This window comes from Doryrhamphus excisus, chromosome 9, assembly GCF_030265055.1.
Source record: "Doryrhamphus excisus isolate RoL2022-K1 chromosome 9, RoL_Dexc_1.0, whole genome shotgun sequence".
Lineage (NCBI taxonomy): Eukaryota > Metazoa > Chordata > Actinopteri > Syngnathiformes > Syngnathidae > Doryrhamphus > Doryrhamphus excisus.
The window spans coordinates 3,565,591-3,592,615 of NC_080474.1; the positions used below are offsets into that span (position 1 = coordinate 3,565,591).

General features: G+C 42.5%; 1 protein-coding gene and 1 long non-coding RNA gene across 5 annotated transcripts; one reads left to right on the top strand and one right to left on the bottom strand.

Annotated features, from left to right (window-relative positions):
- Positions 1–22: 22 nt before the first annotated feature.
- Positions 23–26,517, bottom strand: LOC131135380 (electrogenic aspartate/glutamate antiporter SLC25A12, mitochondrial-like). 4 transcript variants are annotated; one of them, XM_058081123.1, is made up of 18 exons: positions 26,356–26,517; positions 25,884–25,937; positions 20,656–20,798; positions 19,850–19,965; positions 18,980–19,119; positions 17,519–17,665; positions 16,329–16,467; positions 14,463–14,556; positions 13,432–13,516; positions 11,051–11,132; positions 10,421–10,579; positions 9,097–9,149; positions 8,812–8,892; positions 4,743–4,883; positions 2,687–2,825; positions 2,054–2,212; positions 540–630; positions 23–474 (listed from the first exon to the last, which is right to left on the bottom strand). In XM_058081123.1, exons 1-18 carry the CDS (start codon positions 26,365–26,367, stop codon positions 288–290), a joined length of 2,022 nt encoding a protein of 673 aa, XP_057937106.1. In that variant the 5' UTR covers positions 26,368–26,517; the 3' UTR covers positions 23–287. The 4 variants fall into 4 exon arrangements, with proteins under 4 accessions (XP_057937106.1, XP_057937109.1, XP_057937108.1 ...); XM_058081126.1 differs by lacking the exon at positions 26,356–26,517 and adding an exon at positions 26,168–26,349; XM_058081125.1 differs by lacking the exon at positions 26,356–26,517 and adding an exon at positions 26,111–26,349.
- On the top strand, positions 4,563–16,603 carry LOC131135383 (uncharacterized). The gene is made up of 5 exons (XR_009131588.1): positions 4,563–4,911; positions 6,771–6,897; positions 9,428–9,541; positions 14,796–14,908; positions 15,964–16,603. It is a non-coding gene; the product is annotated as an uncharacterized LOC131135383 (long non-coding RNA).
- Positions 26,518–27,025: the final 508 nt, after the last annotated feature.

Below are 27,025 nucleotides of genomic sequence, written 5' to 3' on the forward strand. Positions count from 1 at the left end.
CCTTTTAAGAATGTCAAACAGAGTGTCAACAGTTTAAAAGGATTTATTCCAATAAAATAAATATCTTTTAAATGATTGCCTAAGATTGAAAATAAAGAACATCTGTACATGCACACCCAAGCTCTTTGCTCACCATAGAAACTCCGTAACAATCTTTAGTCATAGTGTTCCTCTGAAAGAAGTACAAGACATACGAGTGAATTACAGTAAGCTTTGCGTAACAAACGCCAAAATACTCATGCAGCATTGTCAAAGTCACGTTTGGAGGCGCGTGCAATACACGCTTGTCACTGAGTGTTGGTGGCCGCCACCGCCGCCGCTGTCCCGGAAGGTTTAAACTTTGGCAGATGGAGGCCGAACTTCCTCTCCACACCGGCGAACGTCGCCGCCGCCAGACGGTAACCGCCCACGTGGTCTCCGGTGACGGAAGGAAGGGTGTCCGTGACGGGAGCAGGCTGCAATCCGGACGGGTGACTGAGGAGGAAGGAGGCGCGGTCAGGATCGTATTTAAGGCAGGTGAACGCGTTCGGGGTACTTACTGTCCGCCAAAGTCGATGTAGAACCATCTCTGCAGCAGCTCATACGTCAGCAAGGTGACGCCAAACTGTGGCGACGATCTGAAGACACGAGCTGAAGGAAAGCAAGAGATATGTTTCATTAAGTTTAATTAAGTTAATCATATGATCGATGAAAATGCACTTCAATGTTCTGTTTTCCTTTGTCGCCTCCAAACTTGCAGGAAGAGGGTTCACTTTGTGTGTTGGATCAGCACAGACACTTCATAGAGCAGTGGTGCACCATAAAAGAACGGTGAACAGAGTGAGACGTCTTGCCACTACACAGCAGCCATGTCCAAGCTCATGATTGGCTCCTGTCGAAGAAGCTTCCTGGTCCTCATGGACTCGTGTGCGTGTGTCATAGTACATGGTTTTATGACAGACATTTGCAGTCTATAGTGCGGTGTGGCCTATATACTGTACATATGTTTTTCCTCTCTAAATTTAGTGGGTGTGGCTTCAACACCTGGTGTTCCTTCTTCACCAGAAATTACAGCACACATCGGCATGCAGCGCCGTCATCCCGACACTCGACACTAAGACGTTTGGTCGGCCAAGTAAGTACAACCGCCGCTGCTGCTGCTGCTCTTGAGTACACTTGAAATGCTGCAAATGTTTCACAGACGGTACCAATTGCCTGGTACAAAATTGATGTCACAAATTCCACGACTTTACAAAAGTGAAAGATGACATATTCAAGGAAATATTGCAATATTATGATATATTATTATTCATATATTAACATATATTTGGTCTCAAAAAATGTTGACAATATCAACAATTAATAATATTAAGGTTTCAAAATGCACCTGCATTGTTTTGCGACTCAAAGAAGTCGGTTTGTCCAGTCATATTTTTCACTCTACCTTCTTCAAATTAATGTTCATGTATCATCTTGTGTGGCGGCACAGCGGTCGAGTGGCTAGTGCGCAGACCTCACAGCTAGGAGACCAGGGTTCAATTCCACCCTCTGCCATCTCTGTGTGGAGTTTGCATGTTCTCCCCGCGCATGCGTGGGTCTTCTCCGGGTACTCCGGTTTCCTCCCACATTCCAAAAACATGCTTAATTGGCCACTCCAAATTGTCCATAGATAGACTCTCTGGTGGCCTTCAGGTAGGTTGATGCGGTCATGGCTTCACAACTCCATGACATAAGCCGAGCAGTCTTTCCTACTGACCTCAAACATAAGCTGCTTTTTTACTATCCTGAGCAAAAACATGCATTGTCTTTTATGCGGGTCTGGGGATTGAGACATGCAAACTGCAACTCCGAGGTTTTCTTCCAGTCACTCACACACCCCAGTACCAGTTGTGTCACACAAAAGCTGCTCTAGAAAAAGTGTCTTAAAGGTTTTTAGCAAGTTGGCAAACAGCAGAAGAGGAATTATGATGATACTATTTCGTATAAAAAGTCTTCTAGAGTTGTGTTATTTATTAGAGGTGATTAAACTGTACATACAAGTGAACCCATTGTGTGTGTGTGTGTGTGTACATACCTCCAGCGCCCTTCCAGAAGGCCCTGAAGCCTTCCTCCTTGAGGATCTTCTTGAAGCAGTCGATGACACCGTTGTACGTGGTCTGGCCCGCACGGGCCGCCACCTGCAGTCTAGTCTTGATGACATCAGCGGGGGTCACCAGGGACGCTGCTGGGACACCTTGGAGGAACAACGGACAGACAGCACATGAATGAAGATGGCGTCACGTTGAAGATAGACTGACTTGTGCCCCCCCGCCCCCAGAAGACGGCTTGGTGGTCACATTGTCAAGGTACGCCTGCACCGTGTCACATTTTTACCAAAATATTGTTTCTTTGATTGGCAGTGTCAAAGTATTGAAGTTTGCCATCTATGACATCTCTATGACACTTTCTAATATTTAGCTCGGGACTTACAAATATTGGAAATATTGAAAAAAAAGTATTTTCTGTACTTTAAGTCGTGCCGGAGTATAAGTCGCACAAGGCCAAAAATGCATAATTAGGTATAAAAAAATCTACATAAGTCCCATTCATCATTTCATGTGGTGAATGTCATGAGATCACGCGGGTGTGCCTAACGTTTGTGGCCAGCGATGCCTGCAAGAATGTGAGACGTGAGCCACCCCCGGAGTGTTCCGTGGGTTTTGTATACCTGCGATGGCTCCAGCAGCGAGCAGCTGCAGCGCCCCCAGCCTTCCTTCGTCATCCGTAAGCTGCTCTTTGGTGTGGGCGTAAACGGGGAAGTAGATGGCTGAGAAGGGGATGTCACGCAGGAAGCAGGCTTTAGCTCCCTGACAGGAAAGAAAGAGATCTTTTTGAGCATGGGGGGGAGGGGTGGGGTACGAGCACAGGATTTGCTTACTGGGCAGAGGAGTTGGTGTGCTTTTATTTAGTTTTTTTTTTTTTTTTTAGATGAAGTGGTCTGGGAGCTGTCTTGTTTCACCTAAAGGCACATTTCATGTTGATGGAGCCAAAGATCTTCAAGGCGGAGCATGGCCTCCAGAGAGACATCCGTCTCTCTCTCTCTCTCTCACAATGCACAATGGCTGCACAACAGTTAGGCATGCCAGGAAAAATCCACAAGAATGTCGGAAAGCAGCAGCAGCAGTCAGTGGCAAAGAATCCTTGCTGGCTCATTTGCTTCTTTGCATGTTCAGTGTTTGGGAAAATTGCAAACAGCACCAAGCAACGTTTGATGTTTCTATTTGAAATTCTCACCATTCCCATTCCATCGATGTGGACGTGCACGTGCAGCGTAGAACTAGTATGTCATGTTGAACAGGATGGATGGCCACAGCATATAAAGTACAGTACGAGTACACCCATGAGAGGCACCACAAGAGATGGATTTAAAAAAAAAAAGCCTTTAAAAATGAATTAGTTTGGATTGACGCTGTCAGGCAATACATTTGTTTATTCATTCATTTTCTACCGCTTATCCTCATGAGGTGCTGGAGCCTATCCCAGCTGTCTTCGGGCAAGAGGCGGGGAACACCCTGGACTGGTGACCAGCCAATCACATGATGTCATAATTGCCTCATTTCAGCCTGATAATCATCATTATCACATACTACAGTATTAATTGTCCCTGTACCCTAGAAACCGCCCATGAATGATACGAGAAAAGGCCGAAATGATACTGTGTCAAAGCCCAGGGCAGTGATACTGATAAAATATAGAGTATAACCATGTCCAGTATCAGCCCCCGTAGCTGTCCACTCAGACCTTCGGTCTCGGGCTGATACTGACACTTGGGGGCATGATACCTGGCCTGATACCAGACAAACCATGTGATAACCTGTAATGAACCCCTACATTTTAGAACATATTTATGTTTTATCTAATACGTATTTATAGGTTATCACATGGTTTGTCTGGTATCAGACCAGGTGCCAGAGACCTTCGGTCTCGGGCTGATACTGACACTTGGGGGCATGATACCTGGCCTGATACCAGACAAACCATGTGATGATCTTATTCATTCATTCATTCATTCGTTTTCAGCCACTTTTTCCTCACGAGGGTCGCGGGGGGTGCTGGAGCCTATCCCAGCTGTCTTCGGGCGAGAGGCGGGGTACACCCTGGACTGGTGGCCAGCCAATCACAGGGCACATATAGACAAACAACCATTCACACTCACATTCATACCTATGGACAATTTGGAGTCACCAATTAACCTAGCATGTTTTTGGAATGTGGGAGGAAACCGGAGTATGATGATCTTATTATCACATACTATTTAATCATGAGCTTATTATCATGTACTATTTAATATTTACTATTATACTAATATTTACTATACTATTTACTATTTAACTGCTGACATGTTGACAGAGCACAGACGGCAGCAAAACAAACGCTGTGTGTTCACGCTTGTGCGCTGTTCTCTGATTGGTTGTTTCACGGGCACGATATCAGAGCAGCGCGCTCTGAGTGGACAGCGACGGAGGCTGATACTGGACATGGTTAAACTCTATATTTTATCAGTATCACTGCCTTGGGCTTTGACACAGTATCATTTCGTCCTTTTCCCGTATCATTCATGGGCGGTTTCTAGGGTACAGGGACAATTAATACTGTAGTATGTGATAATTACATGTATGTTCCTTCCCTTTTCAGTTCTTGATGCTCACGTAACTTTTTATCGTCTTTGTTGATGTGTGTGTGTCCTCGTCCTTGCATGACGGCGAGCGGACATGGTGACCCACCTTGTAGAGGCCAAAGAAGCCCAGGTCTCTGATCACGTTGAGGGCGCTGACCCTGGGGCCGGTGGTGATCTCTCCTGCCACCTGCAGGCGGATCTTCACGATCTCCAGAGGATTGGTGAAAATCACCTGGGAGCCTCCAGCCTGCGGGAAGAGGACGCGATGATGAGAAGTGAGTATAGACGTAGCACGCATGTGTCGGCGTTTTCCTCTGACGGGACACAAAAGTGACTTTTCATGGCTGCTCTCATCTCACGCTGTCAACGTCGGCCTTGGCGGGAAAAGAAGCAGGCATTGATGGAGGAGTGCCAGGGGTCAGGTCAGAGCAGACCATCCTCGCGAGGCTGTGACCCTGGCACAGGCCCTCTGCCCTCCTGCCCTCCCCCCCTCCAGGCACCTCCTGCAGCCCGGCCTCGCCCCGCACACTTCCCAATTTCACCCTCATTCCCGAGGGGGTGGGTGAGGGGAGGAGAGCTGAGTCACCCCCTGGCCGGCTCGGGCTCCGGACGAGCAACCGCCCCCGAGGCGCGACGCCCTATGACTCGGGCACATTTATCACCCCCGCCCCCAAAAAAGTAATCATGCCCCAGGATGGCCGCTGGTCACATTTGGGGCAGGGGTCTTATCTGTAAACATCCGAGCTGGATCTAAAAAAAGGCGCAGCGCATTGAGTCATTTTTCAAGAGCGGGAGGGGGGCATCCGGATTGCATTCATCTTCCTCGCTTTTATCTTCCTCACGTCTCCCATGCCAGCCATCATCTGGCAGACTCTCACAAGGCAGGCAAGCCGAAAAGCACCCACAGGCTGTGGTGAAACTCTGGAGGCGCTAAAGCAGGGCTGCCTGTGGCACACAACTACTAGGACAGCTGAACCAAAACACACAAAAACACACTAATCAGTCGTCAGTAGTTTGCAAGAGTAAAGCCAAAATACTAAGACAAAACCAGCATCATTTTAGGACCAAAAAGTTTAAATATTAAAGAAAGACATAATATTATGGCTAACCAAACAACTTGTTGTTTTTTACAACTTTTACAAGAATAAACTCATAATGAGTTTATGAGAAAAATATCATTAGTAGTCACATTTTAATTTATTTATTTTATTAAAGTCGTGATATCATGACAATAAACAAAATCAAGTTGTAATGTTTGGAAAATTTTGTTTGGGGGAAAAGTTGTAATTTTATAGAAATAAAGCTAAAATATGATGGGACTAAGTTATAATATGAGAAGAAAATATATGAAGATTATTTCAGAAGAAAGTTGAAATATTTGAAAAATTGAAAAAAAATTGAAAAATAGCTGAAATATTGAAATGAATAAAGTACAAATATTTTTTTTCCAATTAGTAGCTTAGAGTTAAAGTGGTAGTCATATGAGAAACAAAAACTACAGGGGAATAAATATGGGAATAATGTCAAAATATGAGGGGAATAAAGTCATACTAGAAGAAACATTTACAAAAATTATTTTAGAAGAAATTCAGAATATACATGGAAAATTTTAAAATAACAAACAGCAACAGAAACGGAAAAAACGATAAAAAAAAAACAAAATGATATTAAAAGAAAAAAGTTGCATTTTAAAAGAGAAAAATAAGTCTTACAGTTAGGGATGTCCGATGTTGGCTTTTTTGCCAAAAAACGGTCCAACTATCAATTTCCAATTTCCTGTGGTGGAATGAACATGTGTGTTGTATACAGCATTTCTTTAATAACAGTTTTCATGATTGTGAAAAAAATCTGATACCGATATAAACCGATATTGCATTTTTATGCAGATAATTATCGGACGTCCCTACTTACAATACATTTTACAAGTCATTTTAGTAGCATAAATTTGAAATATTTAGGTCACAATATGAGGAGTAAACACATTTTGGGGGAAAAGTTGTAATATTATGGGAATAAAGTCATAATATTACAAGAAGAACATTTCCAAAAGAAGAAAGTTTAAATATTGACTGAAGAGTGAAGTTTATATTAATAATCGTCTTTTTCACCCATATGACATGCAGTCTTTCCCCAGGTGGCCTGACTGGAAATGCTTGGCCAGCCCTGCTCTAAATCTAAACACGGGACGGATGCTTTCCACGTTTGTAGAGGAAGCGTCCTGTGCCGGAGCACACTTGGTGTCGCTGGGCCTGCAGCGTCAGGTACGTCCAACGCTGTCAAACTCAATCACAAATGAGCAAAAACCGGCTTCATCCAAGACCCCGCAGGGCCTCCGCTCCAATTACACCCTGCCAGGGGTCAGGACCCCGCAGACCCCGCGCTCCTCCGCCAGCAACCTGCAGGGCTCTTCTCCGTGGCCGGCCTGGTTCCCTTCAGAACCTTCAGCCGGCCCGGGGATGGCAGGAAACGCTGCTTGCATTCCACAAACACAATTAGCCCCAATTGACAACAAAAGCATCCTTTCACAAAGATAATGACGCTCTGTTTTGATTGACAGGTCAGTGAGGTATTCATAGCTTTATCAGTGTGCTGAGAGCTTTGTTTTCATTGTTTTGGTTGCCTAATTTAGCTTCATAGGAGTCAAAACAGCCACCATAAATACTGTAAATTGTCACATGAACAACCGGATGACTCAATCGAAATCATATGATCAAATCAATGCATTAAATGATCATTTTCATATACAGTAATCCCCTGAACAATTTGCACTTTGAATTTCACGGCCAAAAATATGCATAATTTTCAAGCATGGAAATGGCTATATTAAGTAAAATCCAAATACAAGGTATTCAGAAGACGCATTCAATGACATTGTGATGATACGTAGTATTCAACACTGGTCACCAGGTGTCAGTATAATGTTACAGCAACACACATGAGCATACACAGTCTTATTTATTTATGTCTTATTTTTTCTCATTATGTCTACCATATTGGGTAATAGCAGTAAAGGTGATTATAGGGGTGCTATTTCATGTCTAGAGGGCTCTAATGTTAAAAAACAAATATACAAGGTGGAACGGGTTTTCTATGTCTCAATGTCTCTCATGCCATGACTGTAAAGGTTACTATAGGGGTGTTATTTAATGTCTAGAGGGCTCTAATGTTAAAAAACAAATATAGAAGGTTGAACGGGTTTTCTATGTCTCAATGTCTCTCATGTCATGACTGTAAAGGTTACTATAGGGGTGTTATTTAATGTCTAGAAGGCTCTACTAATGGTAAAAAGGGTGGTAAACAGGTTTTTTTGTCTCTTTTTCTCTTACTATGTCGACTATATTGGGTAATAGGAGTGTGACTACAGGGATGCTATGTCTAGGGGGATCTGTTAATGTCAAAATACAAATTTAGAAGGTGGTAAAGAGGTTTTATGTCTCTTACTATGTCAACTATATTTGGTAATATGAGTGCAAAGGTGACTATAGGGGTGTTATCTCATGTCTGGAAAGCTCTGATGTTAAAAAGCATATTTAGAAAGTGGTAATCAGGTTTTCTGTCTCTTATTAAGTCTACTATATTGGGTAATAGGAGTGTAAAGGTAACTATGGGGGTGTTATTTCATGTCTAGAGGGCTCTAATAATGGTAAAAAGCATACTTAGTAGGTGGTAAACAGGTTTTATGTCTTATTGTCTCTTATTATGTCAACTATATTGGGTAATATGAGTGCAAAGGTGACTATAGGGGTGTTATCTCATGTCTGGAAAGCTCTGATGTTAAAAAGCATATTTAGAAGGTGGTAAACAGGTTTTCTGTCTCTTATTAAGTCTACTATATTGGGTAATAGGAGTGTAAAGGTAACTATGGGGGTGTTATTTCATGTCTAGAGGGCTCTAATAATGGTAAAAAGCATACTTAGTAGGTGGTAAACAGGTTTTCTATGCTCTAACTATGAAAATATTCCATTATATAAATAAGGAGTCCTACTTGGCAGAAATTCACTTATCACGGTGGGGTCTGGAACCAATTAACAGCCATAAAGGAGGGATTACTGTATATGTATTTATTTGTACAGGAGTGTACTCTAGTGTCATATCCAATGGTGCCATGCCAGGGTAAATATGAAAGAAAAAAATACATGAAGATGTGGAGGTTGTGGGTTTAAAGTTGTACTCACACATCCACCAGCTAGAATTTCTGCAGCCAGAGGGATGGAACCATCTTGTGTGGTGAACTTGTCTCTGACAAAATCATTCATCTGGATGAGAAAGAGGGGTTGGGGGGGGGGGGGGGGCAGATGAGACACAATCCCACCTTTGATAGGCGAGCATTAAGATGAACGTGTGGTAGGGAGTCGCGTCTTGATTGCAAAGAGCGCTCGCGTGCGGCGTGCATGTTTTTCCATCCACGCTGCGAGTCATTCACTGCAACTTTTACCGCACTCTAAAGAGGAACGACTTGCCGTGAGTTTGATAGCCTTCTCCGGGGCGACGCCAATGAGCTGCGGGAGGAGACCTGCAAAATATTATTCATAGAAACCATTAGGATGCGTGGCAGGCAGAGACAAAGTTGAAATTAATGCTGATTTTTTATCTTGGCTCAGCGTCAGCCACAACAATCTAAACTTCCATACAATCACACACATAAAACCATGCATGCTTAGACAACGGCTAGCGATGTGATTTTTCTTTGGCTTTCTTTTATAATGCCCAGCAGAGGGGTACCAGTGAGGGCAAAGATGAGGATTGTGATGATAACCATAGAACTAAAAAATTATAGTTATTGTATTGCAGGAAGGTGGCACAAACATCTGTCCTGGCCGCTCAGTACAATATGGCCGAATGGAAGAATGGAAGGACAACATGTGAAGAGAAACACCTCCCAAGCATGGCCGCATCAGAGTGAAGGTGACGACACAATTTATTATATAATTTATACACTAAAAATAGTAAATACACTAACAATCTTAGAGCCCTCTAGACATGAAATAACACCCCTATAGTCATTCATTCATTCATTTTCTACCGCTTATCCTCACGAGTGGATAGCGTGCGGACCTCACAGCTAGGAGACCCGAGTGCAATTCCACCCTCGGCTATCTCTGTGTGGAGTTTGCATGTTCTCCCCGTGCATGCGTGGGTTTTGTCCGGGTACTCCGGTTTCCTCCCACATTCCAAAAACATGCTAGGTTAATTGAATGTGAGTGTGGATGGTTGTTTGTCTATATGTGCCCTGTGATTGGCTGGCCACCAGTCCAGGGTGTACCCCGCCTCTCGCCCAAGACGGTTGGATTGACTCTTTCATAGTTGCCCATGGAAGAACAGTACGAAAAATAAGACGCAGTTTGGACACGGGGGGGAAGAAGGGGCGCTTCATCAAGTAGGTTTGGTGCAGGAGCTACTGAGTGCAACCCAGGCGAGCGGCCATGCCCGGGTCCTCCTCCAGATGAGGAGGAAGAGGATGGGATGCAGCAGTAGGTGGCAGTCTTGACTTCTCCCACGTGAAGCGCCCCGGGGTGGGGGTGTTGTGTGTCACCATTATCAGCATCCGGTCTAAGCGAGACCGCGACATGGACTCTGTTGCTCATTGTCCCCCCCGGGGGGCTCGCCTTCCCCATCATGAAAAGGCGACCCCTGGGTGTTTCTTTATTCACCGCTCAAGCAGGAGACCAAAAGTTCTCTGGTATCAATTAGCAAAGCACGCCGCCCCGCATTAGCGCCCTGACACTTCCTGGTGTGTACGCCGCACAGCGGTGTGTGTCGCACACGTGCAATGGCGAGGTTTACCTCGGTAGAATCCAAAGAAGCCCTCGTAGCGCAGGACTTTCTTGGCACAGTCAAAGCTGTTCTTGTACATGAGCTCCCCCACCAAGGAACCTGTGGAACGCTGGTTCTGCATGCGAGTCTTCACCAGGTCAATGGGGTACACAGCCGTGGCACCGGTGGCTATAAAACACACAAATATGCAGTATATTAGAAAATGACTAAGCCAAAGGAGTCATTTGCTGGTGGGCGTCGGACGTAACACCCGTGAAAAGCAGGGGGGGTCCACTGTATTGTGACTAACCGCTCATTAACATGTGGAGGTTCCATGCAGTCTGGTAGATGGATTTAAAAATCTGCTCCTATCTCGGGTCTAGTTATGAGCGTCCCTGTATCAGTTCCCTCCAGTATGATCAGACAAAGATTCCAGGGAGTGCGCTTCCGGAAGATTGATGTCATTCCGAAGCTCCACTCCCAACGACAGCCTGGAGCCGACGGCAGCGTGGCCGCACAATGCAGGAGCCTCAGATCACGGCTCCTCGCCCTGCAGCACAATGGCCAGACTCTGGACTCTTGGCTCAGCCGTCTGGACGGGTAGTGTTACACCCCATGCCCCCTCCCCCCCACCCCACCTGAGGCAGACGTGTCACTCACCTCCAGCAATCGAGCCCAGAGCGAACCTGTAGGCGGACTCTGCAGCCTGGAGCCATATGGGTCGGGACGCTTCGTGATCGTGCTGCGTGGGGAAAGACGAGGGATGAGAACAGTAAGTATGACTCAGCATGATGCATGATGGGAAGGCCGGTGTGTCATCACTGCACTGTTACCATACACGCACAAACAATCATTTGATTTATTTGCACAAACAGCACAAAGACAAAAAGAATGAGACTATATTGGTTTCATTCTGAGCATGTCGGGGGGGGGGGGGGGGGGGGGTTGACGTCCCCACTGGGCAGAAACTTTAATAACTCCAAAAGTATGGCAGCACAAATGCTAATTTTATTTGCACAAACGACTGGTACTATTTTGGTTTCATTTGGGGGGGGGCTGGGTGAACTTTGGCTGACCTTTGCAAGTTTAATAACTCAAAAACTAACACAGCACAATTAACTCAATAGTTAACTCTAAACATAGAACAGCAAAAACTCATTTCTATTGCACAAATGCAGCACAAATGAATGGGACTATTGTTTCAGTCGGAGCAAGTGGGGTGCTGGGGCAACTTTGGTTGTCCTGTAATAACTCCCAAAATGTATTTGCACAAAACAGCACAAACACATTCACCCAACTCCCATTGGCTCCCATTTAATCCGAACAGAAAAAGCACAAACATTCACTTCTGGTTGACCACCAGTGTGAAGGTGCCCCCCGCCAATAGTCCCTAAAAGTATGAGCACAAATGGTCATTTCAACTCCACAAAACAGCACAAACGAATGAGATGATTTTGGTTTAACTTGGAGCAAATTGGGGGGGTAAGGATCAACTTTGACTGTAAAATAATTTTTAATTATTGTTAATAACTCCAAAACTAAGGACGCACAAATGATAATTTTATTTGCACAAAACCGCACAAATGAATGGGACTAATTTGGTTTAATGGGGGGTGAACTTTGGTTGTTTACTTTAATAACTTTAATAACTAAAAAACAAGCACAGCACAATCAACACTTTTATTGCACACAACAGCACAAATGAAGAGGGGGAGGGGGCGAATGAGACTATTTTGGTTTCATTATGAGCATGTTGGATTGACTGCTGTCAAAAGTCAAGTTATCACCTGTCACTTAAATCTTTTAAAAGTGGGACAGCACAAACGGCACAAATAAATTAAACTATTTTAGTTTTATTTAGAGAAATTGGGGGGCTGGGTGAACTTTGGCTGCCCTTTGCAAGTTTAATAACTCAAAAACTAACACAGCGCAATTAACTCAATAGTTAACTCGAAACGTAGGACAGCACAAACTCATTTTTATTGCACAAATGCAATAACTCTGCTTGACCGATAAAATAATCTGTAATAACTCAAGAAAAAAAGCATTTTATTTGCACAAAACAGCACAAAGGAGGAAAAAAAATCGGACTATTTTGGTTGCGGGGGTGATTATGTAATTGCCCGACACGTATATCTTGAATAAGTCATAAAGTATGACAGCACAAACTAATGGGATTACTTCCTGTAGAGTGTGGGGGGGGGGCATCTTCATGCAGGTTAACCTGTAAGTTTGATGTCGGAAGCTTCATGTGTGCTGCTAAAGTACTTTGACCGTGACAAGGTGTCATTTCTCGGCCTTCTTCCTCGGCTCGCCGTCTGATGTTGAAGGTTTGTTTTCACAGGGAGAAGAGATTAGTCCTACGAGCAGATAAACATCTACAAGCGTGTATGTGCGTTGAAGTGGGGAGTAACTTCTCCCAGACACGACTCCGCCCTGCGCCAGATGCAGAGTTGCATGCTATCAAGATCCGGGACTTGATCAAAGGTTTGAACAATTAGCGTACATCCGCAAAAGGGCAGGCCTTTGGGGATGGGGAGCGTTGGCCCCGCAGGAATCAAATTCCAGACCTCTGAGACTTCCCGAGAGCACCGCTGGCCTGGAAGCTCTGACCACAGAGTTATCAGCAAAGGCAAGATTTCTCTCACAGCCCCCCCCCCCCCCCCCCCCCCCCTCAACACCCCAACCCCCTCCAGCTCCATCATGCCATTAGCAGGCCTTGCTAAAGATCCCTGCGTCTCGCACTGGCTTTTATCAGCCTCCCAGATGTGAGACGGCAGTGGGAGTGTACGGGAGAGCCTTTCACTGCGAGGTGCAACAATCCATTCCTCTTCTAGAAGTGTAATTGCTCTACTTTCATCTGGGAGTTTAAGTAATGCACTTCACAAGGGGAGGAAAACGCGGGCTCTCGGCTTCATTCACTTACAGAGCATCCTCCTTGCTCTGCTTTTTTTTTTTTTTGCTACTTGGCAGAGACAGAGGAGGAGAATGTGGCATATAAAAAGCAGGGAGGATACGAGCTGTCAATCAAATCAGGCTACCTGTCTCTGGGCCTCGGCCAGGTGGTACGGCATGGCTCCTTCCTCCAGCGGGGCTATCCTCTCGATGTCGGCATGGTTGAGGCGCCTTCACAGAAGCAGGAGAAGCAAGAGAATGAGGCCAGTCAAGTCACAGCTTCCATGAGATTTGATAGAGAGCTGGCTGAACACCACGACAAAGACGTTTTGTTCCCAAATGCTCCATACACAACTCCTCCTTGGGAACGCTCGGAGACGTTCTTCTTGTCAAGTAACCACGGAATTGCCGATAACTGTTGGCTTTACGGTCAAAACACTTCGAAAGCTGAAAATGACGCACTTTCCTATAAGGCTCGTATTTATTGTGTTGATGTTGAAACAACATAGTTAGTTGATAATAATTTGGTAACTGGGCAGCACGGCGGTCGAGTGGTTAGCGCGCAGCCCTCACAGCTAGGAGACCAGGGTTCAATTCCATCCTCTGCCATCTCTGTGTGGAGTTTGCGGGTACTCCGGTTTCCTCCCACATTCCAAAAACATGCTAGGTTAATTGGCCACAGGTATGAATGTGAGTGTGAATGGTTGTTTGTCTATATGTGCCCTGTGATTGGCCGGCAACCAGTCCAGGGTGTACCCCGCCTCTCGCCCGAAGACAGCTGGGATAGGCTCCAGCACCCCCCGTGACCCTCGTGAGGAAAAGCGGTAGAAAATGAATGAATGAATGAATGAATTCGGTAACTTAAAAAAAAAAAATTCAAATATGAAATTCCAATGAAGCGAGATTAGCCGTACTGTGCAGGTGAGCAAATCAATTGCTCCTTTTTCTTCTCTCTATAATGTTATGCCAGAAAACTGCAAAAACATTTGGCGGAAACCTCCGTGGCGGCACACCAGCTGCTCGGGGTGTGTGCCCGAATACAGTGCACCTTGTTGGGCCACAGCAGGTGTCTCCTCCCCCTCTATACTCTGGTTCTCATCGTAGTACTGATGTACATTAGTAGTGTCATTATATTTGATTAGGACAAATCAACAGGTGATTGAGATGTGAAACCTACCCTGTATGAGTGTGCAGACCAGCCAGTTGGTACAGGATGTCGATCTCCATTGGCGTGATCTGACCAAACTTATTGGCAGCGTGGACAAACTCCTCTAAAAAGACAAAAAAACAAAACAAAAGGAAGTCAACACACAGGATTATTTGAGCCCCGGATTATCCAAGAAGAAAAAGGGAGATCCTGTGAGCTACGTAATGTCTGTACGTGTCTTCCAGCACCAGTAGATAATTAAGATATGTAATTTTTTACTTTGAATTCTACATCATTATATGAATACGTTGGCATCCATGCAGTAATCCTACTAACTATGCTTCTGTCTTTCCATTGCTGCAGTGCTGCAAAGGCATGCTTTCTACCACTCAACGCAAGTTATGATATATCAAACTACGCCAACATACTGCGTCGTATACAGTGGATCCCTGCACATTCCTCGGTCACCATTTTTGGTAAGTTTTTTTCTCAGAAAATCTTATTCACCATAAGTGGTTCATAATTTATAATTATGTGATACCGCTGTTAAAAATCAAGCGTGGAGAATTCACACTTTGTTTGGCAGTCCTTGAACGCACCATAGTTGTGTATCGTTAACACTGGCTTCCACGCTTTCATATGTGATGGCGAGTCCTTACTGGAATGACAACAGCCAAGCAGTGTGGATTATGCAGACTTTATGTCCGTTATTACTTTTTTTTACATTTATTATTTCAAATATCAAATATTTTTTGACTTGAGAATAATAATGCATGTCAATAAGATGACTTTATTATGTTTACTTGTTTAAATGTTTCATAGACTTATACTAAAATAGATAAAAGATACTTTAAAAATATATATTTTAACCAACAACCAAACAATTTTAAAAGACACTTAATAATAATCCAAGACACTTAATAATGCATGTTATTTAATTTAAAATATTTTTGTTTACATTTTATTTTTTGTTATTTTTTATAACAAAAAAGTTTAACAATTTTTTTTGTTATATATTTTTGTTTATATTTACTATATATTATATTACTAAAACAAAATCAAATAATAAAAAACACACTTAGTGCACATCAAAGACACTAAAAATAATATTTTATTAACATTTATTTTAGTTGTTTAAATGTCTTGACATTATAAAATGAGAAACACAAAGACAAAATGAGAAAATCAAAATATATTTTTTAAAATAACATCCAAAACCATTAGGAAAATTGTTTTATTTACGTTGTCTTTGTGTTATTTATTTTATTTGTTTGAAATGAGCCCTATATTTCGTGTACATTGTCAAAAATAATGAATATATGATGGCCCGAAGACCGGCCTAAAGGCTCCACCACTGCATGTGTTGGTAGATGATGTTCCACAGCGACTGATTAGTGGTGAGTAGCTACTGCGTACAGTACAATATGCATCAAATGTTGATGCAAATTAAAAGGGAAGGAGCGAGCCATGTGTCAAACATAAAGTCCAAAAATGTTGTGGGTGTATGAATGATGAATGTGCTTTTTGGCAGGGATCTCGTGTATAGGATATACTGTATGTTTGCTGATACAAAGTGAAAATACTACAGTGGGGAGGACCGTGAGACGGGAGTCTGAACAGGAAACAAAACTGAGGAGTAGACGGTGACTGACAGCACGACGAGCAGGTATACAGATCTACATGGAAGAGGGAAGTGATCCGAGGACCGGCTTTTCCATTTACCTTTGTAATTTAGCGCTACAGAAAATGTTCCCTGTGTGGTCCCTCACCCCCTTCTGTCAAGACATGATCACACAGCTCCTGTACATACATGGCTCAAAACAAACCCACGCCGATTGTTAGCATTCAGTCCAATCGGGTGAGTGGTGGCGTGTCGGCGGGTCAGACGGGGACTACCTTTGGTCACCAGCGTGTCTTTGTGTGTGCCGGCAAAGGTGCTGTATATCTTGCGGACCAGCTCCATGTTGTTCAGGAGGGCGTTAAAGGCGTTGAAGTAGGAGAAGCTCACCATGTGGGAGGTGCTTCCTCCGGCGGCCTGCGGAAAGAAGAAAACACGGCTGTCACACGCCAAAACACGCTTCACCCGGTACATCACAGGGGTTCAAGGTCAATGCCATATTGCTTTCAGTGGCCAGCGAAAATACTGTTGGGATTTATCTTTTTAAAAAATTAGACACTTAGTATATTTTTGTTTTTATTTTGGGGTACATTTTAATGTTAAAAAAACAAACAAACAAAAATAACACTTAATACACATCAAAAATATACTTTGTAAGAATAATTATATTTTAATTTGGTTTATTCTAGGTACATTTTAATGTAAAAAAAACAAACAAACAAAAATAACACTTAATACACATCCAAAATATACTTTGTAAGAATAATTATTTCAGGAATTTGGTTTATTTTTGCATTTATTTGTTTGCATGTTTCCTATATTTATATTACTAAAGTATATCAAATTAAATACTTAAAAAAAATCCTAAACACTTTTTAAAATATTTTATTAATTTTCATAAATAAATAGCAAAGAAAGAAAAACACTTTAAAACATTTTCTTAATAATATTTTATATTGTTTTTTTTTACTTTTATTTTTAAAAAATCACATTTAAAAAAAAACATTTTACTATGATGGAATAATGGAAAATAATTGAGAAGCACTTGGCCTGTCAAGATAATCAATTCATCCAACGATTAATTTTGCTGGCTCGGATAAATTGACATATGCATGTGTGTCTCTTTACCGCACAGGCTGGATGACAAGAGGCGTCACTCTGCAGATTGGTAAAGTCAGTTTCACCTTGGTTGTTGGCTATTTGGCTACGTAGCAACATTGGCAGTTCAGTGTGACATGCCGTTGACGCGTCAAAATATTTTTCTCTTGCTGGCCGGGAATCAGGCAACTCCAACCACTTCTGCCTGATGCTTATTTGAACCAAATGAACATCTCATGGGATCCATGGGTCCCCTTTAATTGTAACGTCACTTTTATTTGATAGCTCTAGACATTGTAATTATCCAATAAGCAGACACCTCCTATGTCATTTCTTACAAACAGTAAGTAGAACCTGTTTTTTGACTCACAGAAACCAGATTCTCCTCCACAAACGGAGTCAGCATGTGATGTCTGATGGTGGCCATGATGTCGCTGAAGTCCAGAGCCGTGATGGTGCCACTTTTGCCCTTGTCTTTCTGGGCGAAAGCCTGGCGGGCGTGCTCCAACTGCAGCTCCTGCAGCAAAAAAGGAGGGAGATGAAGAAAGCCAGGAGAGGCTCAGGCCCGACAGAAGGAGCCCACGGAGGGGAGCAGCACATCATAAGTCAGCTGTGAAATGGAAGCTTGGAGGAGAAAAAAAAAGGTAGTCGTGTCAGCGTTGGGACAGATGTGAAAGTCATGTGATGTGACGGAGTGAGACACTGGCTTTGGTAATCACTAAGCCTCTCTGGAGACTAATGGAAAGCACGGCCCGAGCAGCCTGATCCTGCAGCAGAGCGGAGCGCTTACGGAGCCGACTGGCAGGTGTGTGTGAAATGATTCAATATGACAAGCGTGCAATCAGAAAGGGATGCAGGGGTTGGGGTGGAGGAGGGGGGGGGGGGGGGGGGGGAGCTGACCCGGGGGCCAAAGTCTGCTGTCAGGGCTCATGTAACCGGAGCATCAAGAGAGCAACGTGGCCGCAATACCCAGCTGTTACTTCCTCTTTGCGCCGCTTCTCATAATCTAATCAGCGGATTGTGGTTCGATAATTCTCTCAGTGTTTGATGATTACTTCGGGAAACAACGATAGGATGCGTCGCTAACCATTTATAAAGACGCTTTATAGGTTTTAGGTGTGCTGCAATACTGCAACGACCACAAGGTGGCAGCGTTAAGAGCAGTTTCATTACAATGGACTTCTTATTCTTCATATATTCATTCATTCATTTTCTACTGCTTTTTCCTCACGAGGGTCGCGGGCTACACCCTGGACTGGTCGCCAGCCAATCACAGGGCACATATAGACAAACAACCATTCACACTCACATTCATACCTATGGACAATTTGGAGTCGCCAATTAACCTAGCATGTTTTTTTGGACTGTGGGAGGAAACCGGAGTACCCGGAGAAAACCCACGCATGCATGGGGAGAACATGCAAACTCCACACAGAGAGATGGCCGAGGGTGGAATTGAACCCTGGTCTCCTAGCTGTGAGGTCTGCGCGCTAACCACTAGACCGCCGTGCCGCCCACTTCTTATTCTTATTCCAGTAAAAAAAAAAAAGGTCAGCATCGAGTGCCCTGAAGGATCCACGCTACCGTGGAACCACCCTGGCTTTCTGAAGAGGCCCCACTGTGTTATGAAAACTGAATATGTTAACCTACATGAACAAACATATGTTCATCTCGGACGCTACCCAAGACACGCTACTGCACGTAGGGATGGCTGCAGCTACAATGGTGCTAGCTACAGGTGATTGGCTTTTGTGGTCTGCATTTAAGGTGTTGATCCTGAAACAGCGAATATGCAGGGTTCCACAGCACACAATGTATTGGGTTCTTGTACCTGCAGGAACTGGGTGAACTCTGTGTAGCTGAGGTGCTTGTTTCTCTCATGGCCGAAGTGGAGTCTGATGAACTCGCAGTCCCAGTTGAAGGGAATGTGATGATGGACGGTGGTCTGGCTGAAGATGTCGCGTACGTTCTCTGAAAGTGTGAAATGCCAGGCAGAAACCAGGGATCAACTAAAATTTCTATACAGCAAAGACTTGAGGTGGAAGTCGGCCCCTCACGTCAATAAGTCAATAAGTCATGGATGCGTTCACCTTCCAACGGGCTACTTTTTTTTTTTTTTTTAACAACGTGATTGGCTAAGGGACTGTAGACAATTGTCAATAAATCACCCAAAACCCAGCTCCAATATGTAGCCTTACCTTTTGCTGAGCGAGTGTGTGGTGAAGCTAGTAGCTAGCCGGTCACTATACTGTAAAGTAGTTATTTGCTGGTATTAAGAATAATAACAGTGTCGCATATGCAGATCACATTACGTAACTGGAGCATTGTTGGTGCTTTTTGGAGGTTTTTCCAGAAGGCTTGGGTGTGTCCCTTTATGTGCATTCTTAGATGCCTCTTTTTAGCAGTTTTTATATCTTTCGAAGAACGTGTGTTCATGTCTCACATAAGGACGATAAAATGCACTGTCCCTTTAAGGGTTTTATGTCAGTTGGACCCTGCAACCAATGAATGATATTTTTTCCTGCGGTTGCACAGGAAGTTCTGGGTTTCAGTCGTCCTTGGAGCTTTCTGTGTGAAGTTGCATGCTCTTCCATAGTAGTCCATTAATAACCAAGTCATAAATTCACCAATATGAAGTAGAATACATCAATAGCATTATATTTCAGAAGACTACGTACGATGTGCTACGTGCTGTACGTACCAAATGAAATGTTGCCGGTGCCAGTCTTGTCAAAGAGCTGAAAGGCAACGATGAACAGGGCATCTGGGGCGCAGAGAACTGATTCAAAGGCCAGAAACTCCTGGTAAGAGATCAACCTGTTGGGACAAACACAAAGAGGAATCCATACGGTATACTGAATATCAAGACTTTCATCATTTGAAGGTCCTAACACAGCAGTGGACAAATTTGGGGGGATAATTCTCAAATTACAATTAAACAAGATGGGAAAAATAGCAGTAACTAATTAAATAATAATTAAAAAGTACCAAGTTTAAAATATTTTATATTTTGAAGAAAAAAATATATCATTATTAAAATAATAAATTAAATTGAAAATTAAACTATTTAGGACATGAGAAACACAACAAAAGTTGTTACAGGACAAGAAAAAAAACGTGTTTTATGGCAATAGAGCTGTAATAAGAAAAAAAAAAATCCTAAAAAATAAATACAAAATGATTTCAGTTTAAATGAAAATGAATGAAAGTCGAATAAGAATGATTAAAAAGAAATAAGTTGTCATTTTCTAAAGTCGTTGTGTTATTGGAAAATTAGGTTGGGAAAAAGTTATAATATTATGGCAATAAAGCCGTAATATTACAAGGAATAATGTTATAATATTTTAAAATAATTATTATAATTTATAATAATGTAATTATAATTATAAATATTAACTAAAAATTTTATGAGAAGCCACATAATTAATTAATAACTAATTAAAATATTAAAAAATACATTGATAATAATGACATAATGGAGCACCCAGTTTGGGAGCCAATACTCACCCATCCTTCGTGGTGTCGGCCACGCCGGCTATCAGGCTCACAGTTTTGGGATTATGCTGCGGCTGTGTGTGCAGACCAAGGTAACTCTGCACAAAGTCTTTGGGTGTCATGTAATGCTCTCCATCCTCCACCACGCTGGCATACTGCACACAACAAAATGATACACCTGAGGACAGCCGCCATGTATTTTGTACGACTTCATTTTGTAAATTAATGCATTTTCTTATTTAGAATCATCATGGTGGCCAAAGGCTGAGCAGGATAAAGAATGTGTCTTTCTGCCTAGCAACAGTGTGGCCAACATGAGTGAATTGCCACAGGACTAATGGTTGATTCTGTGTGAATAGACTGTATGCATCTTTGATGCATCACATATGTATTCTGAAAAAACAAATCAAAATTTCAAGAAACAAAACACCTTGCGTCTCAACTTTGTGATGCAGGTAAAAAAAAAGGGCATTATTCATATTTTGTTTTTGCATTTTCTTTAGTCCCTTTATTCACAAAATATTCCTAACCTAATTTTTCCAGAAATTACAACTTTATTCTTTGGTTCTCATAATGTTATATTTTTTTTAATATAATTTTCAACTCTATGCTACTAAAATGACATTATCTTTCCTCATAAAATGACAACTTTATTCTCCTAAAATTGCATCTTATTACAATACGACGTGAGTATTTTGACTAAACATTTGACGTAACATTTTTTAATTCCAATTATTTCAACTTTCTTCCTGTGATTATGACATTATTCCCATAATATCTTGACACTGGCATAACATTAGAACTTTTTCCACAACCCCATTTTCCAAAAATTGTTTGTTGTCATAATATTCCAACTTTTTTATTTAATATTTCAACTTTATGCTAGTAGAATATTATTTTTTCCTCATAGTGTTAGGATGCTATTCTTGTCAAATTATGACTTTCTCATTACATTACAAGAAGTTTTTTTTGTGTAAAATTACTCCTGATTTGTCTATTTTTTGCTGTTGTTGGATATTTTGGTTATATTTTTTGAAGGCCAATGGAAAAAAAACAGTCATGGGCCACACTTTGGACACCCCTGGCTTAGTACAACTGTGCTGCAGTGTGGAAAACGAGCAATAAAACCTAAAAGCTGGCCTTCCTTTCCTTCAACCTTAAAAGCCAGCAGCACACATTTGATGATGTCCCACATCAGCTCCTAAAGGTTCTTCCAAAGTTAGCTGTAATGTCATGTCCCGCCCGCTACCCAACAGTGACATATTTACAGTGAAGAGGCAACCTTAAACGATCCCCTACAGCTGTTCCAAACGAAGCAGTCGCCACTTCTCACTCCTAAAAGTAGTTTGCTCTTTGCCATATTAAAAACCGTCTCAGTCAGACCCCAAGTACACGTAGAGAGCAGGATATGGTGCCAAAGCCGTTTAGATCCCCACTGCCAAACAACGTGGCACCTGTAAAGCCCAACGGTCCCTGAGGTCAAACAATATGGAATTGAACCAAAATGTGAACACTCAGACAAAAAGTAGCCTGTAAAGCTATGATGTCACGTGATGATATGAGGTCACACCGATAAATCCAATGACATTAAAAATAGATTTGATAACTGATCATTTAAAAAGGGGTGAGCAAATCAAGCGCTCCTTTTTTGTCCTGCTAGTGACATTAACAGCCTGTTCAAACTTCCCTTGAGCTTACCTGTAAACAAACATTCACTCTTGATGGTTGTAGCAAATGCTCTGCGATGAGGGGGGGAAAAACCCATCAAACCCACATAAAACCTTAGCAGCCCCCCCCCAAAAACGCAAGGTTTCAAAAGTGCAAAATTTTTTTGTGATTTCCGTGGCGTCACACCGGCTGCTCGGAGCGTGTACCCAAATACAGTTCACCTTGCTGGGCCACAGCAGGTGGCTCCTCCCTCTCTTTTGCAACCAAAAACAAAACAATCAGAACAGGTTGTACGAAAACTTCTACTGTACTTCGGAATGGAGACCCAATCCCAATAAACAGGTCCTATGATGGCCTTCAAGCATAGTTTTGATCGCAATATAATAAAACAGCTATATAGTAATACAGTACAGAAATACAGTAATCCCATTCCTGCTTGGAATTTTGCGGTTTCACTCTTATCAGGGTTTTTCAAAAATATATAAATATATAAATCATTCAGTTTTGTGGTCATATTATGGACTATTAGTCCAAAAATGCATATTTGCATTCGGAAGATGCATTCAAAGACGATGAGATTATATGTAGTATTCTACACTGGCCACTTGGTGTCAGTAATGTTATTGTAATGTTATTGCGTGAGACACACAAGCACCAGACTTGACAGCTGGCTTTTAGTACAGCTTTGAAAGTTCTAACAAGGGCTGTTAATAAAAGTCGCCGACGTCACTTCCTGTTGCAACTAACACGCAAAATGTCTTCCTCAGAAAGTCAATGTTTGTTTACAAGTTATCGTTAACGTCCCAGGCAGGAGAAAAAAGGAGCGCTTGGTTTGCTCACACGCAATGTACAGGTAATCATTTTTTTAAATGATCGGTTATCAAATCTATTTTTAATGTTATAGATTAATCTGTATAATGTCATACGTAACGTAATATTCAATATATTACAGTAGGGGGTAGATTTTAAAAGTAGCTGACCTCCTTGCTGTCGGCCCTGCATACTAAAATGATCCGACCCTGAAGGAGCAAACAGTTTGCAGCAAAACTATGCCCCCAGCCATTAGTGCACAGCGCCCTGTTCCAAAGTTCCGACCCCTTTAAGACTCGCAGTCCATTTTAGAGTCGGGTTGAGTTTCAGGCTGGAGCAGAGATAGCCGAGGAAACACAAGCACGGCATGAACTGGCATAGCAGAAAGACCCGACTGGTGGGGCTGAGCCAAGACAGACAGAAAGAGCTGCCGATAAACAGAAAGCAGCGAGGGTGGAGACCTCCAAGCCAAGTGTTTTCATCGCCGCCATCCATTGCGCTCTGCTGAATTAGCATGTTAAGTGAAAATATTAATTCCACGCAATTTATTGCTGTGCTGCCTTTTCTCCATGGCGTTATTATTTTGTTTCCATTCACCCTCACAGTAGGCCTCAAGTAGTTCTTAATCAAATTATACAAGCAGTCAGAAAGCGCTCCCGGTAATTAACTCTTTCACCTGAATGTGTATCACAAATTACACAGCGAGTCCTCTCATGGCGGAATGACGAGCTGCAGAAAGGGCCGTGCAGACTTTCAGGAAGTTCACACTCCAAACTGTGCGTGTGTGTGAAAACACACTCGATGCTGCAGTATCTCACTTCAAGCAACACAGACTCTGTCCAACCAACGCTGACGTTCGCAATTATTTCCTTGACAAACATTTTCTACTGTGGCAAGCTAAAACGATGACTAAAACATGATGAGTTTTCCTTGACAGACCGGATGAGAATGTGAGCAGGTGGTCTACAGTATCATAGTGATCCCCGACCTGGTTGACCCACGGACCGGCTCGTGTTCCACAAAGAAACATTATGATGTGTGTGGTAATACGCCGTGTACTAGCATGAATTCACTTGAGGTTGTACGCCAACACCAAACACTGTATGCACATTAGCACGCAATAAGGTCATCAAAACTTACCTTCCTGCATTGCCATAAAGGTAAAGTTTTTTTCTCTCATGCACCCCAATTTGAAATACTGATAATATCTACTCATATATCTGTACTGTATTGACTGACCTTGAAACTAAAACTAAGAAAATGCAACAGATTGGAGAGCATTCAAATTGTATGTTGGTTCTGGTTCTACCATATCTTACTTATTGTGTGGAAATATAACCATAAGTATGTGTTAAACTACAGCGTCTAATGGGCTAATAACTATAAAAAGCAATCTTCACTCGCTAAATGTACCGCAAAAAAAGGTCAGTAAGGATAATTCATAATGCCGCCTACAGAGAACATACTAACTCCTTATTTCTAAAATCACAAATACTTCAACTTGCTGATATAGTTCATCTTCAAACAGCTAAGATAATGTATAAGGCTAAAAATAACCAATTAGCTAAAAATGTCATCGCGCTGCTTCACGAACACCTGATGATTGTGCTACAAAGTATCGATATTCAATATTATTATTACGCACTAACGATGGATCTGTGCGACCGATCGATAGCGCTGCGCCCGAGATGGATCCATCGTTAGCGCACAAATCGATCAATTTCTGCGCTCACGATCGATGGTATATTACTGCGCCTGGGATGGATGTGTGTAGTTTGTTTAGATGCCAACAGATGGCAGCACTGAGCGTTGTTACTGTAAGAATCAACAAGAAGTCAATGCATGCAAATTTAAAATCTTTGATTAATTGTTAAGCAGTTCACTTTGTTACCGTTTTCGGCGGGGGGAGTGTGAACCCTAACCCCTAACCCTTACCCTAACTCTGTCATTGTATGAAATTGGCAGATCAACGATTATCATTATATCGTCAGCGCAGTGTCAAAGCATCGGTCTCCAGCGCAAGGTAGTTATATCCATCGTAACGATGGATCCATCTCGGGCACAGCGCTATCAATCGATCACGCAGATCCATCGTTAGCGCGTAATAATAATATTGAATATCGATACTTTGTAGCACAATCATCAGGTGTTCGTGAAGCAGCGCGCGTCCGTGTCTCCGATACCGAAAAGACGATGAGAGCAATTGGCCTATGAACCGCCATACCCAAATTCTTGCCCTCGTTCTTCTTCTTAATGTCATACACGGAATCATTTGGTTGAGAAAATATTGCCCCCTGTTGCACAACATCCTTGAAGATTCCCAAAGCTGGTCATGCTCAAATCAAAATAGGCATACTTTTGACACTTCAGACACACGGGATGATTTTTGTTTTTTCTCATGTTGTGTATTATCATATACGTATATATCCCACCAATACCTATACTTGATGATGTCTTGCCACATTGGGTGTATTTGCACATAGTATCGCCTATGCCAGCCTCAACTTTAGCTAGTATCGAATCACACAAAAAGGACCACAAAAATTACAAGCTTCGGAATCGGCCATCATACCAAACTGTGCGAACGTAGTTTAAAGACTAAAAATTAAAAATGTCCACCAAAAACAACAATGGTGTCAAAGCCGCTCCGAAACCAGTCAAAGCATGTTTGTGACCTTTACGTTAACTATGTGACCCATCCACACCCACTGAAACAATGCTTTTGCTACAAATAAGAACTAAGACAATAAAAGAGGTCCTACCTTCAGGAAAACTGCCTTCAAGTCATGGGGGTCGGCTCTTTTCGTTGCTTGCACCTGTAAAACACAGTTGACTTATTATTTCACACACTAGCATCTTGAACACAGCAAAAGTGGTCCAACCGGTTCATTAGTGAAGTTTTGGCTCTTCTATTTAGCTCGGATTTGGACAAAGATGTCCCATTAAAAAAAAGCAAAACAAAGCACAAAATCAAGCTAGCAACAACAACCCTTCAGACGACAGCAAAGCGTTCAGTGAGTGGAAGAAAGCCGCGAAAACAAGATACGTCTTGAGACGTCTGCTTGAGGCCGGCAGAGACACGACTTTCCCTGGGTGGGCGAGGAGGAATTAAAGCGTTGGAGGGGGGCAAGACGCCCTAAAGCGCCACAGTCTCCGTGGACGAGAACGGAACACACATGGCCGAGCGAGCGCCTTTTTAAGTTAATAACTGATAAGAAGTAGTGACGGAGTCACCTTGACCGCCATGCTGTGTGTGACGTCAGCCGTAAGGAAGTAGCGCAGGCGCTGAATGAAGACATCCAAGGTGTTCCCCTCTCTGCTGCATAAGGGAGATGGGTTTTTTTCTTTTCTTTTTTTTTTTTTTTACCGCGTATGTGTGTTGATCTATTGAAATGATGTGGGCACTCACGCCGTCCAAGCCTGAGGAGCTGCCATGTTTAGCCGAAGATGACCATTCTATATGAATGACGTCATCATTGTTTGGCTAGGCTGTCATAAGCATGTGTTAAACTACAGCGTCTTGTACTTAAACATGAATTGTTAGCTATGATGCGTGGGTATTCTTACGTGTTTTACAGTCTCAGGAACAACTTTCACTATATTGATGGTCCTCAGTTTACCTCCATTCATGACCTTTCAACTTTTGCATAAGTCAGGGGTGTACAAACTTATTCCATCGAGAGCCACATAGTGAAAAATGAATGGATGTAAGGGCAATTTTGATATTTCAAAAGCAAAACATGTCATATGCTCAGACGTTATGTATATTTCAAGAAAAAAATGCATCTCAGTAGGTCAAAAAATGTTTTCAGTATGAACTTTAGTCTTTTGCTATTTAAAAAAAAAATTCCAAATATTTCAACATTAATCTCCATAAATGTTATTTTTGTAATGTCGTGACGTT

Bases quoted from the DNA above. Each gene is read 5' to 3' on its own strand.
- LOC131135380 (XM_058081123.1), bottom strand. The intron at 13,517-14,462 runs GTAGGTTTCACA...GCTTCTGTGAAG, and splicing joins GGTCTGCACACTCATACAGG to GCGCCTCAACCATGCCGACA. The intron at 475-539 runs GTAAGTACCCCG...CTTCCTCCTCAG, and splicing joins TACATCGACTTTGGCGGACA to TCACCCGTCCGGATTGCAGC.